Source organism: Podarcis bocagei, assembly GCF_964188305.1.
Source record: "Podarcis bocagei genome assembly, chromosome: 1".
NCBI lineage: Eukaryota > Metazoa > Chordata > Lepidosauria > Squamata > Lacertidae > Podarcis > Podarcis bocagei.
Window position 1 is genome coordinate 128492126 of NC_138125.1, and position 15874 is coordinate 128507999.

General features: G+C 50.2%; 1 protein-coding gene across 4 annotated transcripts in view; it reads right to left on the reverse strand.

Annotated features, from left to right (window-relative positions):
• Positions 1–15874, reverse strand: part of CFLAR (CASP8 and FADD like apoptosis regulator) — a 39535-nt gene that overhangs the window by 3421 nt on the left and 20240 nt on the right. For all 4 annotated transcript variants that reach the window (XM_081180864.1, XM_081180867.1, XM_081180866.1 and 1 more), the window contains 3 exons: positions 15007–15056; positions 11358–11433; positions 953–1430 (listed from right to left, as the gene is read on the reverse strand). In XM_081180864.1, the coding sequence (XP_081036990.1) occupies positions 953–1430; positions 11358–11433; positions 15007–15056 (604 nt within the window). The remainder of the gene's footprint in view (positions 1–952; positions 1431–11357; positions 11434–15006; positions 15057–15874) is intronic.

The following is a 15874-nucleotide window of genomic DNA, read 5'->3' on the forward strand; positions in this document are numbered from 1 at the left end:
TTCCTCAGAGGGTTAAGTTCTGCAACCATTCCCATATTTCCGTCCATTTTCTGCGCTCATACAAAAATGCAACACAGGAACCACCCATAGGAAAAAGTGGAATTGTCGTATTTTTCGCTCTATAAGACACACTTTTCCCCTCCTAAAAAGTAAGGGGAAATGTGTGTGCGTCTTATGGAGCGAATGCAGGCTGCACAGCTATCCCAGAAGCCAGAACAGCAAGAGGGAGAGCTGCACAGCGCTCCTTGTCTAATCCCCTTTTGATGTCACCCAAGCTAGGAGCTGTCGCTCGGTCTTGTAGCAAGTTCTGTCTTTTAACCATACATTGTGCAAAGTTCTTCCTTCTGTCTGTCCTGATCTCCTACCTAGCATCTTCCTTAGATGTGTGTGGGGTGGGGGGGTGGTACAGTGGTGCCTCGCAAGACGAAAAAAATCCGTTCCGTGATTCTCTTCGTCTAGCGGTATTTTCGTCTTGCGAAGCAAGCCCATCGACGGATTAGCGGATTAGCGCTATTGGCGGCTTTTAGCGGCTTATCGGATCAGCTGATAAGCAGCTTAGCGGCTTAGAAAAAGGGGGGGAAAGGAAAAAAAACCCGCAGGAACTCGCAAGACATTTTCGTCTTGCGAAGCAAGCCCATAGGAGATTCGTTTTGCGAAGCACCTCCAAAACGGAAAACTCTTTCGTCTAGCGAGTTTTCCGTCTTGCGAGGCATTCATCTTGCGGGGCACCACGGTATCTTCAAGGTCCAGGGTATCCTGATGAAACCCTTCGGTTGTTTATTAAATAGTTTAGTACAACATTTGATTCAGAATTTTTTTTCTTCTTGTTTTCCTCCTCTAAAAACTAGGTGCGTCTTGTGGTCGGGTGGGTCTTATAGAGCGAAAAATATGGTGCTTTGCTGTTGTTCACGTTGAGGAAAAAGCCTTCTCCCTCCCCCCTCTAACTTTCTACCTTTTGTGTGGCTCAGTCAGAAGGTCAGCTAGAGCAGACAGGTAGTAAGAGGATGTACTCTGCGATCTCTCCAAGTGTGATGCATCCAGCATACATTGGCTCCACAGAATGTCTGCTCCTTGCGGGATGGTACACAGATCTCCGTCTGTCTCTATTAAGCTGGTATTTTCCTGCCTGCTTCCGCGCTCAACATAGTTCTGGACGAAGAACAGCTTGGGTTTCCCCGAGAGATAAACACACGCATCGCCGGTAAAGAAATTCTTCAACCTCTCCAGGGAGAACGCAGGAGCGCCCTGGTCTGTGCAGAAGATGCCTTGTTCGTTTCCTCGACTAACGAGGACGCAAACGAAGCAGTCGTAGTCCTTGTGCTGCTTCAGCCTCGCGACTTCGAACAGCTCGCGCACCAAGGAGTCCACACTCGGGAACATGGAACAGCGGACTTCAAAGGACAGGGCTCTGAAGGCTTCTGTCAGCATACCTGGAGAAAGAAAAGTGCCCGGAAAAAAGAAATTATGGAAGGGTCTTGCCAAATGCAAGGTGGTTCTTTTAAAATGAGATTCAGAGGCAATACAAAGCACAAGAGAGTGAGAACATTTAAGATTTTATTCTAAACAGAATTCCATAGATACATTGCCAAGCAAGCACTTCAATCTGCCACTTATTATTATTATTATTATTATTATTATTATTATTATTAATATTAATATTAATTATTATTAATTATTATTAATTATTATTAATTATTATTATTATTATTTGTACCCCGCCCATCTGGCTGGATTTCCCCAGCCACTCTGGGCAGCTTCCAACAAAACACTAAAATACAATAACGTATTAAAAATTAAAAGCTTCCCTAAACAGAGCTGCCTTCAGATGTCTTCTAAAAGTTTGGTAACTGTTGTTCTCTTTGACATCTGGTGGGAGGGCGTTCCACAGGGCGGGTGCCACTACCGAGAAGGTCCTCTGCCTGGTTCCATGTAACTTGGCTTCTCACAGTGAGGGAACCGCCAGAAGGCCCTCGGTGCTGGACCTCAGTGTCCGAGCAGAATGATGGAGGTGGAGATGCTCCTTCAGGTATACAGGACCGAGGCCGTTTAGGGCTTTACAAGTCAGCACCAACACTTTGAATTGTGCTCGGAAACGTACTGGGAGCCAATGCAGATCTCTCAGAACCGGTGTTATGTGGTTCCAGCGGCCACTCCCAGTCACCAGTCTAGCTGCCGCATTCTGGATTAGTTGTAGTTTCTGGGTCACCTTCAAAGGTAGCCCCACATAGAGCGCATTGCAGTAATCCAAGCGAGAGATAACTAGAGCATGCACCATTCTGGCGAGCGAGCAGGTAGGGATGCAGAACTTGCAGCCCTCTGGATGTTGGTAGAGTCCCAACTCCATCCCTGACCGCGCTGCCGGATGGGACCAAGATTCCCCACACCTGGCTTACCTGCATCCAGGTGGGATTACGGCAACACTTTCTACGTCAGGTAGCCTTTGAAGGCGGTTTGGAAACAGCAATTGATACAGCACAGGGCTGCCAGAACACTGCTGAATGCTCAAAGATCTGAGCATGTTATTGAGACTTTACATTAACCACACAGGCTGCCTATATATTTCCAGGCTCAATTTAAGGTGCTGATATTTACCTTTAAAGCCCTGAGCCGTGAGTTCAGGGATTCCATCAACCATGCCCTCCCACACCAGGAAATCATTCATTCCACTACCCTCTTCCATTTTCTTCTTCTTTTTCACTCAGCAAGCAAACAGCCACCGTTCTACAACTACTGAGCATGCTCAGAGGAAGTGATTCGATTCAGTCCTTCATAAACACTAATATACAGTCTAGCCATCAGAGGGCAGGATTGCATCTTTATACCTCTCTCTGATTCATGAAAATTTCCACGGAACAATTTTACCCCAGAGGATTATCAGCAGGAAGCAAGACGGGCGTAGAAACTTCCTCCAATATAATAATAATTATTAATAATAATTTATTATTTATACCCCGCCCGTCTGGCTGAGTTTCCCCAGCCACTCTGGGCGGCTTCCAATCGAGTGTTGAAAACAGTACAGCGTTAAATATTAAAAACTTACCTAAACAGGGAATATAAATATTAAAAAACAGGCAACCTTCGCACAAAAAATCCCCAACCCAACATGATTTTTTTTTTTTGCAGGGGTGGTGGTCAGGGAGATCCCCAAACATTGGGGAAATTCCCCAAACGAATTAAGTATTTAACCTGAGGTACCACTGTACCTTCTTGCCCGATAATTCGAGTTTTCTCCCACCTATCCAGATACAGAGATCTTGGCTGTAGTTCTACCACATCCTTACAATAATTAACCTGCATACATTTAATTTTGGCGAGACGTGTTAAGCTGTGCATAAAACTGCCTCGTCTCCCGAGATGGTTGCTGATGAGAAATAGAAGAGAAAAGGTTACTGTTCCTTTTCTTCCTCTGTTCTCATCCCCCCCCCAAAGGCAAAAAACGGCCTTGACTGCACTCATTTGTGCTATTTTTAGCCACTTGTGTGTTCCAGTAGCATGTATCAAGCCCTCAAGAGATTTTTATTTTTGCTTATGTAAGAGACGCGTGGGGAATTTTTCCAAAAAACAAATAAAGGCTGGAGGTGAAGCAGGGGCATGTAAGGGTTGGACTGGGCACCCCTTTTAAAAAATGTTGCAATCACATAAAAAAAAATCCAAAGGAAACAAAAAAATATATTTTTGTGCAGTTTCATGGAGTGGGGGGAAGCAACACACAAAAATGCTTTAAAGCTTGTAGAAAAAGACGGTTATGGACAGAATAGACAATAGTTTTATAATGAGGATAGATTACATTCTAACTATAAAACTAAAGCGGAATACTGTTTTGCAAGCATCAATTAGGCACCTCTGCTTTTTCTCACGAGAATGTATTCCTAGGCCTGGTTAGATCCACTCCAAAATTCATTAATGGACCCAATTGTGAGTACAGAAGAGGGGGATTAGAGGTGTGAAGGAGCAATTGATCCCATTCAGAGAGTTCAGGTAAACTTATCTAAGATGAGTTTCCCATCCAGGTTTGTAAGCAGATCTGATTTCACAATTTTTCTCATTCCCCACCACTTTGAGCTCGATTCCGGCTGATGACTTCCACAATAGGAAATCTACAATCTTTCAGAGAAGGGAAGGCAGATTCTGCAAAGAATTGGCACCAAGCCAAGCTCTGGTCAGATCCCAGAAGCCCATTCAGCACCTTGCAGATTTCAGCAATGATCAGATAAAGGATCTTGTCTGGCCTACGCACATGCATTAAGAATGAGGAGGGAGATACCACTTCTGAACCTCCTTATAGATTAAAAAACCAAAACCAAAATCCCAGTGGGCAGAGAAATAGCACATTAGGGAGTGGGCCAAGCGAGAATCTTACAATTGCTAGCTTGTTCCTGCTGTTTATTGGCAAGGAGATTTTGTTGAATAGGAGAAAATTAAAAATGAAGCCGCCCCATGCAATCTGAAATGAGACTTGAGAGTCCCATGGACTGCAAGAAGATCAAACCTCTCCATTCTGAAGGAAATCAGCCCTGAGTGCTCACTGGAAGGACAGATCGTGAAGCTGAGGCTCCAATACTTTGGCCACCTCATGAGAAGAGAAGACTCCCTGGAAAAGACCCTGATGTTGGGAAAGATGGAGGGCACAAGGAGAAGGGGACAACAGAGGACGAGATGGTTGGACAGTGTTCTCGAAGCCACAAACATGAATTTGACCAAACTGCGGGAGGCAGTGGAAGACAGGAGTGCCTGGCGTGCTCTGGTCCATGGGGTCACAAAGAGTCGGACACGACTAAACAACAACAAGCAACAAAACCACTGCAGCATTTTTATTCATTTGGTTTTCTCACAGCTACATCCTAACTTTTCCCAAGCAGCTCATAGCGGGATTTCAGGCTTTTTCTCCCTAGCCAATTTTATTTGCACAGCCACCCTATGAAATAATGGATTAGATGAGCAGATTGGCTCGTTGTCACACAGGGGGTCTTCATGGTAGGGGGTTGTCTGAGGATCTGGATGCCCTATCTTTTGGTCTAATATGTTAACCGCTGTGCTGTGCTGTGCTGGCTACCATCTCATTGTGCTGAAAATATAGACCGGGACTAGCCCTTGAAGTCGGAAGGATGTGGAGGGAAAAGCGCAAATTTTCCTTCTCCGATCAAAAGTGGATGTGGGGTTCAAGGCAAAAAGGAAACACAAAGTGATACATGCAAGGCCGTATCCAGGCAAAATTTCCACACAACAAACAGGAAAGAAAATGCTTATAAAACATAAGTTTCCCCACCCCTGACTGCCCTTTTACTACTGAGTGGTATGAGCGTTGCAGGAAACTATAGATTATGCTTTTGATTATGCCTCCCCAACTGCATGCTATCTTGACTGTACTTTTTCCATTTCTTTTTAAACACATAGCATCCATATTGTCTTATTTGGATTGTTCTGGGTGTTAAGTTGTGGGTGAACATATCAGACGACACAGCGATTCTTCAAACAGCTCTTGTTTATTCACAGGCCAGGACAGAACTGAACTGAAGGGTTCAGCCGGCCTGCTTATATAGAGCTCCACTAGAATGCAACAGTAACCACTTTCTGTACCTATCCAATCTCTGAATGTCACTTTCAATCCCTTATTTGCATATGTGGACCTAAGTGAAAACTATCTACAGTATCCCCCTGCTGGCCCAGGGTGAGAACTTTAATACATAACACCCCTCCCCACCGAAATAAGGCATTAGTTACAATCGTATATACAGTACTACACGTAATGGTTCAATTAGGCACAAAAGCATATCGGTTACATTTCACCTACTACCATTAGACCAACAGTATTACATGTCCAACAACATAGTCCTTTAAATAAGTTGGGCGCTTGGAAACTCTGCCAGACCGCGGGGGACCAGTACCCAGGTCCGGGGGGGCCGCCCAATTCTTGCTTAGGCTGTGGCACGACCCTCGGTGGCGTTGAAACCAAGTCCCCTGGATCCGCTGCTGTGGGTGGAAGATCCACAAGTGGAGTTGGCGGAATGTCAGGCATGGCAGTGGTCTGAGTCTGTGGGAAGTCCGGCAGACCCTCTGAAGTGGCTTGGTTCAGCTCCATGCCTGCAGTTTGTGAGAGAGGTGTAGGTGGAGCCTCGCCATCTGTAAGTATCTGTTCTGGATCCACGAGCGCAGTTGGGGGCACTGCGGTAGTGTCCAAGCCCCAACCCTGTGCCTAAGCTGGTCTATGTGCCAGCGCCACAAACGTCCGTTTTCGAGTGCCACCTGGTACGAGCAAGGTCCAGTGACTCCCACTACTGTGGCTGGCACCCAAGGAATGTCCCCCACAAAGTTCCAGGCAAAGATCTGGTTTCCTGGAACAAAGGACCGTAGCGCGTTGGCACAGCCCGGGCGTTCGGCCATGGCAAAGTCCGGGTACAGCCAGTCGAGTGGAGATCTGAGGCGGCAACCCATAAGCAGTTCGGCAGGACTCCGCCCTGTGGCCGCATGAGGGGTGATGTGTTGCATGAACAAGTATTCAGTGACCCGCTCGTGCCAGTCTCCCCGGTCCGGGCGTGTCAGTGCCTCTTTTGCCGAGCGCACCATTCTCTCCGCTTGCCCGTTGCTGGATGGATGAAATGGTGCCGTTAGGGCATGGCGAATGCCCAGTCCCAAAAGATACCGCTCAAAAGTGCATGAGGTGAACTGCGGTCCATTGTCGGAGACGAGGACATTAGGACACCCATGTGTCGCAAACAGGCCTCGCAGCACCCGGATGACGGCCTCGGTAGTGGTGGAGGGCACCAGGGCCACCTCCAGCCATTTGGAATAGGCGTCCACCACTACGATAAAGATCCGGCCGTGAAAGGGGCCAGCCAGATCGATGTGCACCCTCGACCAGGGTGTCTTTGGCGTCTCCCAGGTGCGTCCCTTAGCTGCCGGTGGTGCAGGCCTAGATTCTTGGCACGCTTGACAGGCAGAAACCCAGGCAGTGATGACATCGTCCATGTTAGGCCACCAGACGTAACACCGAGCCAACGCCTTCATTTTGACGATTCCCAGGTGGCCAACGTGCAGAGCCTCAAGGACGCATTGACGGAGTCTTTGGGGAATCACGACACGGTCCCCCACAGCAGACAGCCGCGATGAGCCGAAAGTTTGTGTTGTCTGGTTGTGAACGGCTGGAACTCCGATGCAAAAGGCCCTTGTGGCCACCCCCTCCACACCCAGTTGAGCACACGGCTGATGGTGCGATCCTGGGCAGATGCGGAGGCCACAGTGGCAGCCGATACAGGCACTGCCGGAAGATCCTCAATCAGGAGGAGCGATGAAGCAGGAGCCAGGTCTTCCACAAACGCTGGAAGAGGGCAAGGGCTGAGGGCGTCGGCATGGCCCATCGATTTCCCCGGGCGATGGACGAGCCGGTAGTGGTAGGCAGCCAGGGAAACAGTCCATCGCAGCATGCACGGCGAGAGGACCAGTGGAGTTGGTCGATCACTGGCGAGGAGGCCCAGGTCGGTGATGAGGTGGAAAGTCTTGCCGTAGAGGTATTCATGGAACCTCTTCACTCCAGCCACAAGTGCCAGTGCCTCCTTGTCGAGCTGGCTGCAATTCCATTCAGTTAGAGATAGCGTCCTGGAAAAGTAGGCAAGCGGTGCTTCTCTTCCGTCTGGAAAACGGTGACTAAGAACAGTGCCAATGCCAAAAGGTGAGGTGTCGTAGGCAAGGACCAGCGGCCTGGCTTCACTGTACTGTACCAGCACACTGTCCGATGAAAGGAGAGCCTTGACTGCATTGAAGGCGGCCGTCTCCCGATGACCCCAGGACCAAGGTGTCTTCGTGCTGAGGAGTAGGTGAAGAGGCTCAGCCACCGTGGCTTTGTGAGGGAGGGAAAATGTTATAAAAGTTCAGCAGTCCCAGGAACGCCTGCTACTCCGTCTTGTTCTTTGGGATGGGGGCCTGCTGGATAGCGTGGATCTTGGATGTCGTCAGGTGAAGGCCGGAGGCGTCGACAAGATAGCCCAGGAACTCCACCTGTGGAACGGCGATCTGGCACTTCTCCCTCTTTACCTTGAGCCCGGCCTCCTGGAACCTGGTCAGCACGGCACGGAGGCGCTCGAAGAGCTGCTGGTGTGAATCTGCGGACACCAAGACATCGTTGAAATACGGCACCATGCCCGGAAGCCCTTGCAGGAGACGCTCCATAAGGCTTGGAAGATGCCAGGAGCCACACTCACCCCGAACTGCAAACGGCGGCAACAGAATGCCCTTCGGTGGGTGACGATCGTCTGGGCTTCAGCGGTGGCATCATCAACGGGCAGTTGTTGATAGGCTTGGGCAAGGTCCAGCTTAGCGAAGACCTTGCCCTCACCCAGGGAATGCAGCAGGTGTTGGACAACAGGAACCAGGTAAGCATGCTGCTGAAGTGCCTTGTTGATCGTGCACTTGTAGTCGGCGCAGATTCTCACCGACCCGTCCGGCTTAACAGGCGTGACGATGGAGGTTTCCCACTTGGCATGGTCAACTGGCTCCAAAACTCCTTGGGTGATCAGCTTGTCCAGTTGTTTGTCCACCTTAGCCTTGAGAGCAAAGGGAACCCGGTGTGGCTTTAGCTTGATGGGGGTGACTTGTGGATCAAGGCTAAAGGAGATGGGCGTACCTGTATATTGACCCAAAGTGCCGTTAAAAACCTCAGCAAAGTCTTTGACCAGACCCTCAGTCTCTGCGTTAAGAGATGCAGTTGACGCTGGTGACTTCCAGGCCGAGGGCATCAAACCAGTCTAGCCCTAGGAGGCTTGGCCGCTGACCTTCGACCACCACCAGTCGGAGCAGGCCTGAAAAATCCTTGAAGGCGATCCGGAACCGGCCAATGCCTACCACAGGAGTGTTGTTTCCCTGGTAGTCTCTCAGGTGTACGCGGTGAGAGTCGAGTTGCCTTTTGGACACTCTGGGTACCAGTCTTTTGATGGTGCTCCAAGACACGATGGACAGGGCAGACCCGGTGTCGATCTCCATGTCACATGGAGCTCCTTCAATGAGCACAGTGACGTTCAGCTTGCGTCGCGTAGGCGAGTTGGTTTGGCCAATTGTGGTTCCAGATGGGCAGTGGCAGTTGGTGAGAGCAAAACAGCTTTCCTTGGCGGACTGGAGTGAAGACTTGGACTTGCGATTCGGTGAAGGGGGGGGTGTCAGACAGAGCCAATTGGCAGACCTTAGCGATGTGGTCCCTTCTGGAACACTTCCGACAGATGGCGTCTCTTAATTGACACTTGGCATGGGAATGGTTGCCTCCGCAGCCGGCACATTCCAATTGGCCCTTGGACTTCTGTTGGAACTTCCTGCGCTCCCACTTTGTTTGGTGCACGTCATTGTCTTCACTGGAGGATCCCTCATCACTGCTGGCCTCTTCATGATGTACTGGAACTGGCTTCCTAGCAAGACGCGGGCTGCTGGCCTTGCGGATCTCAGCAGCTTCTGAGGCCACAGCCTCCTCAATGGCTTCTGCAGCGTGAGGTCTGGCTTGGCGAGGAGACACCGTTGCAGATGGATGTCCCGGACCCCACAGACAATTCAATCCATCAGGGCATCGTCTAAGTCTCGGAACTCGCAGTGCATTGCAGCCTGTCGGAGGGCGGCGGTGTAGTTGTTAATTGACTCCCCCTCTGCCTGGTTCCGGTGGTAGAATGCATGGCAGGCAGCAATCATGGACGGCTTTGGCGCGTAGTGGTTGCGGAGCTTCTCTTGAATCGTGTCCCATGGTGTTGCCTGGACTGCTACAGGCGCAACCAATGCTCGGGCCATCTCGAACACATCAGGCCCACAGAGGCTGAGGAATAGGCCTCGCTTACGCTCCTGTGATACTTCCGTCAGCTCGTTGGCTTGGAGGTAGCAGTCGAACCGAGTGAGGTAGGAGTCCCATGATTCAGAGGCTGGCGCAAACGGCGGTAGAGGCACAAGTGAAGCCATGATTCCGATGCTGGCGTGAAGGGCAATGGATGGAACACCGTGCTCTAGCCATAACAGTCAGCTCTGAATTGGTTCTGTTCAGTGATTTTGCTCGGTGTTTCAGCTCGGTGATTCCGCTCCACTCAGAGGGTGGCTGCATCTGGCTGTGCTCTGTTGTCCGTCGATCCCATCCTCATCGCCAGTGTTAAGTTGTGGGTGAACATATCAGACGACACAGCAATTCTTCAAACAGCTCTTGTTTATTCACAGGCCAGAACAGAACTGAACTGAAGGGTTCAGCCAGCCTGCTTATATAGAGCTCCACTAGAATGCAACAGTAACCATTTTCTCTAACTATCCAATCACTGAACGTCACTTTCAATCCCTTATTTGCATATGTGGACCTGAGTGAAAGCTATCTAGTATCCCCCTGCTGGCGCAGGGTGAGAACTTCAGTACATAACACTGGGCATTACCGAATCAAAAGCTTCCCTTTTGCTTTGTTTTATTATAAAACGGCAACAAATTGGAAGGGATTAGTTTGTACAATGTAGTGGTAAGTGGGAAACAGCACTTTCAGACTTCGTACAGGCTATACCTTTAAAGTACACTCAGAATACATTCTTTGCCTCAAAGAATTCTGGGCCCTGTAGTTTACTCCTCACAGGGTAACCATCCCCAGCAATTCTTAAACTACAGTACCCAGAATTCTGTAGGGAGCAGGGAATGTGCTTTAAAGGTATAGTGTATATACACAGTCTTAGCAAAGTATATCTGAAGGATATACCCATCGTTTTACCCAGACACTGAACTACAGCGCGGAGGGCCTTCTGGCAGTTCCCTCACTGCGAGAAGCCAAATTACAGGGAACCAGGCAGAGGGCCTTCTGGGTAGTGGCGCCCACCCTGTGGAACGCCCTCCCACCACATGTCAAAGAGAACAACAACTATCAGACTTTTAGAAGACATCTGAAGGCAGCCCTGTTTAGGGAAGCTTTTAATGTTTGATGTATTACTGTATTTTAATATTTGGTTGGAAGCCACCCAGAGTGGCTGGGGAAGCCCAGCCAGATGGGCAGGTATAAATAATAAATTATTATTATTATTATTATTATTATTATTATTATTATTATTATTATTATTATTATTAAAACCTATCACACAATCTAGGGGAAATTAAAACTTTGTGTGATCTGTTAATCTAGGGACCGCCTCCCCTCCCCTTCCTGGAAGACTTTTTTTGTGACAGACCTACAAGATACGGTTTGTAGAGAACTTCAACTACTTCAGGGCCCTATACCTAATTATCAACTTGAGCTTTCAGCCACCGTTGTTTTACAAGCAAAGAAAAACTGGGAGCCTGAGCCCATCTCATCAAATCTAAGCTGTTAAAAGATTATGCGAGTTGCAGACTCCAGCAGTTAAAGAAGAAATTCAATTTTTCCTAGCACTTACTTGTATCGTTGCCAATGCAGTCTATAATCAAGCATACTCCCAAAGGCTTACTCCGCATTCTGTATTTGTTAAGGACCTGCATTGAATGACAAAATGTAATTATTTAGATCCTATCGCCAATACATGGACCGTCTCCTCATTCCCTTTTCCAAGGAATTTTTTGCCGAGCCTAGTGTAGTTCTACGGATAACTCCAGATGCCCTTCTTACTGTGCATTCATGATGATTAGTGCTCATTAGGGCAGTGTTTCCCAACCTTTTTTGGGCAAAGGCACACTTGTTTCATGAAAAAAATCTCGAGGCACACCACCATTACAGCCCCGTGACGTCAGCGCGCAGCGTCACGCCGGGAGGGACATGAATTGCTAGCAAATTACATAATCACCTCCTTGAGGGCTGGCTCATCTTCTCCGAAGGCAGAACCCCATTAATTAACAGCACAGACTCACACCATAGCCAAGACGAGGGGGGAAAACCTCAGTCATGCACAGTCATGCACATGTGGGGGCTAAATGAGGACGAAGACCGGGCAGAGAGCAGGGTTCAAATCACCCCACCTGGCCAGGACAATCCCTGGGTGCTCCCTTGGGCCACTCGCCTGACCCACCTCACAGGGCTGTTGTTGCGAGGATAACACGGGGAGAACCACGCGCGCACCCGGGAGCTCCTTGGAGGAGAAAGCGGGCGATGAATGCAATGCACGAAATATATGAGAGGCGACCAGGTTTTGCAGGTGAGGGGCCCCCGCCAGCCTCCGCTTCCAACACCCGGCGCAACGACGCCGAAGTTTCCCCCCGGGCTCGGCTCGGGGAGCAGCGCTGCTCCCCCCTGGCTCCCCTTCGCCCTCCCGGCTCTCTCTGCCGCCCACTGGGGACCCCCCTCACCTGCCAAGTCCGGAGCGCCGGTGGAAGTTGCATGCATGCATGCAGGGCGCCGCGTTGCCATTGCATTGCACTGCACTCCATGCAACGCCTGCACGCATGCATTGCCTTGCACGCCCGCCAAGGGGTCTCCCCGCGGTCCGATGCGTCCCCTCCGGCGCGGATGCAGCATTGCAAAAATAAAAAACCCCCGACGCAGCCCTACCTGGGGGGCAGCCTCCGCCTCCGCCGCTCCGCCTCCGCGGGGATCCCCGGGCTCCATCCTGCCGCCCGATCTCCGCGGGGGCGCAGGCAGGCTGCGCGGGGTCTGCGCAGAAGAGCCCCTGCCCGCCCGACCGCCGCCGCTGCGCTCATTCCATGGCCGGGAGAAGAGCGCTTCAAACAAAACGCCCGGCCCGCCAGGCCACGCTGGGAAACGTAGTTCGCGCACCCCGCGCGGGCGCGGAGCCCAAAGGCGAGGGGACTACGGATCCCGGCAGCCCCCGCGCCGGGGACGGAGGGGGAGAGGCCGGGTGCAGGGATGGAGGGACGGGTGGGCAAGCGAGTGAGTGAGTGGCAGCCGCCAAGCCTTGGCCGAGAGCCAGGAAGGGCCTCCCCCGAGGAGGAGGAGGAGGAGGGAGGCGCAGAGCGGGAGGGAGGTAGGGAACCCCAGGGGTCATCTAGTGACGGCGCCCCAATCGAAAATTTAACTTTAAAAAAAAAATTCGAATTTTTTAATTTTTCCCGCGGCACACCAGGCAACATCTCGCGGCACACTAGTGTGCCGCGGAACAGTGGTTGGGAAACACTGCATTAGGGTATCGGAAGCAGTTATGAATAATCCCACTTCCTGTACAGTTTGTGCCTGCAAAAATCTCAGGGCAGACATCATCCTTTGGTGCCTGCCCCGTAACTTCCTGCTAAAATCCTGCGACTTCTTTTTTTATTTACTACAAATGTTCCAGTTTATCCAACGCCCTCCCCGCCTGACACACTATTTTGTTGTAGCATAGTGCAAGAGTGCCCTTTCCCAGCAGGATGGCAATAATGCTGGGGAACATCTAATAAAGCAAAATGACGTATAAAGTAAAGGGACCCCTGACCATTAGGTCCAGTCGTGGCCGACTCTGGGGTTGCGGCGCTCATCTCGCTTTATTGGCCGAGGGAGCTGGTGTACAGCTTCCGAGTCATGTGGCCAGCATGACTAAGCCGCTTCTGGCGAACCAGAGCAGCACACGGAAACGCCGTTTACCTTCCCGCTGGAGTGGTACCTATTTATCTACTTGCACTTTGACGTGCTTTCGAACTGCTAGGTGGGCAGGAGCAGGGACCGAGCAACAGGAGCTCACCCAGTCGTGGGGATTTGAACTGCCGACCTTCTGATCGGCAAGTCCTAGGCTCAGTGGTTTAGACCACAGCGCCGCCCACATCCCAGAAAAATGATGTATGGATTAGTACAAAATATCTACCTCTAACACACTAGTATTGTGAGGAATACACCTGCAAGAAATTCCTAGCCGAGTGGGGCCCTGAACCGAGTGAAAGTAGACCTTAGATAACACAGATGTTGGCAGCGATTGTTTTTTTGAAGAGACAATGGCTCTCACCTTCTGTAGGTCTGGGAGAGGTCTATGGGTTGGATCTAGACTACAGCTGCGATCCTAACCCTACTAAGCTGAGAGTAACTCCCACTGAACTCAATGGGCAGACACGGTTAGTATTGTAGTCCAAGTTGGTTGGGCCTAGTTCCCAGGACTCCTTTAACTGGCCACAGCTCCCCCCCAGTCTCAAGTTGAGCAGACAAATGCTGGTGACAAGGTGGTAAGAGTCAATTAGGTAAAGGTAAAGGGACCCCTGACCATTAGGTCCAGTCATGGCCAACTCTGGGGTTGCGGCGCTCATCTCGCTTTATTGGCCGAGAGAGCCGGTGTACAGCTTCCAGGTCATGTGGCCAGCATGACTAAGCCGTTTCTGGCAAACCAGAGCAGTGCACGGACACGCCGTTTACCTTCCCGCCGGAGCGGTACCTATTTATCTACTTGCACTTTGACGTGCTTTCGAACTGGTAGGTGGGCAGGAGCTGGTACCGAGCAACCGGAGCTCACCCCGTTGTGGGGATTCGAACCGCCGACCTTTGATCGGCAAGTCCTAGGCTCTGTGGTTTAACCCACAGCGCCACCCGCGTCCCTTAAGAGTCAATTAGCCCTCAGCTTTTGTTTACAGCTCCAGTACTTGAGTCCTCACGCACAATTTCCTTTATCTGTAGCGTTCTAAAGGGCAGATCGTGCTGTGATTTTTGTGTGTGTTTGGCCCAGGGCCATGAAAATCTCACAGCCATGAAAAGATAGTGGCAGGCAAAGCAGAATAATTTAAAGAGGGAGAAACTTGTCACCCCTCGCTTGCCTTCCAGAGTGCAATGCGTTCGACAGCTCTAAGAAAGGCACAGGAGAAAGAACAGCCAGGTCCATTACTTAATTCATTACAGTGGTACCTCAGGTTACATACGCTTCGGGTTACAGACTCCGCTAACCCAGAAATATTACCTCAGGTTAAGAAATTTGCTTCAGGATGAGAATAGAAATTGTGCTCCGGTGGCGCGGCAGCAGTGGGAGGCCCTATTAGCTGAAGTGATGCTTCAGGTTAAGAACAGTTTCAGGTTAAGAACGGAACTCAGGAACGAATTAAGTACTTAACCCGAGGTACCACTGTACTTTCTAAAATTACATCACTTTCTGCACTGAAAGAAATGGTAGCTAGGAAAGACACAAGGGCCCACATATTGTACGATACCTGTGCTTCAGCTCCTCCTGTTTCTGGTATTGATATGTTAACCTTTGCTGCTGCAAATACAAAATTCAATGTTGTTACAGTCATACCTTGGGATGAATATGCTTCAGCTTAAACATTTTCGGGTTGCGCTCTACGGCGACCCGGAAGTAACAGAGCGTGTTACTTCCGGGTTTCGCCGCTCGCACATGCTCAAAATGACGTTATGCACATGCGCGGAAGCGGTGAAACGTGACCCGCACAGTCGCGTCTTGCGTTCGCTTCAGGATGCGAACGGGGCTCTGGAACAGATCCCGTTCGCATCCAGAGGTACCACTGTATTTATGGAAGATCTGTATTTTCCCACAAAGTCATGTTCATTTTTTTAAAAGAACAACAACACATAAAGTCACATACACGAATAAAAAGCTGTGACATTATAGTAGGGATAGGAAAATGGGTGACCTCCAGAAGAAGAAGAAGTGGAGTCAGGATTTGATATCCCGCTTTATCACTACCCTAAGGAGTCTCAAAGCGGCTAACATTCTCCTTTCCCTTCCTCCCCCACAACAAACACTCTGTGAGGTGAGTGGGGCTGAGAGACTTCAAAGAAGTGTGATTGGCCCAAGGTCACCCAGCAGCTGCATGTGGCGGAGCGGGGAAGCGAACCCGGTTCCCCAGATTACAAGTCTACCACTCTTAAATTGAATCCAGATGCTAGATATATTTAGCACCATTTTAAAACACACACACGGCAACCAGCCAGTCACTTGAGAAATACCTCCAGGGCTGGCACACCTAGGCTGGCACACTTTGGGAAGGCCAACTAGGGCTGAAGAATGACTACCTGGAGCAGGTAGTCTCCCTCCTGGAACAGAGTGGTGTAGCGGTT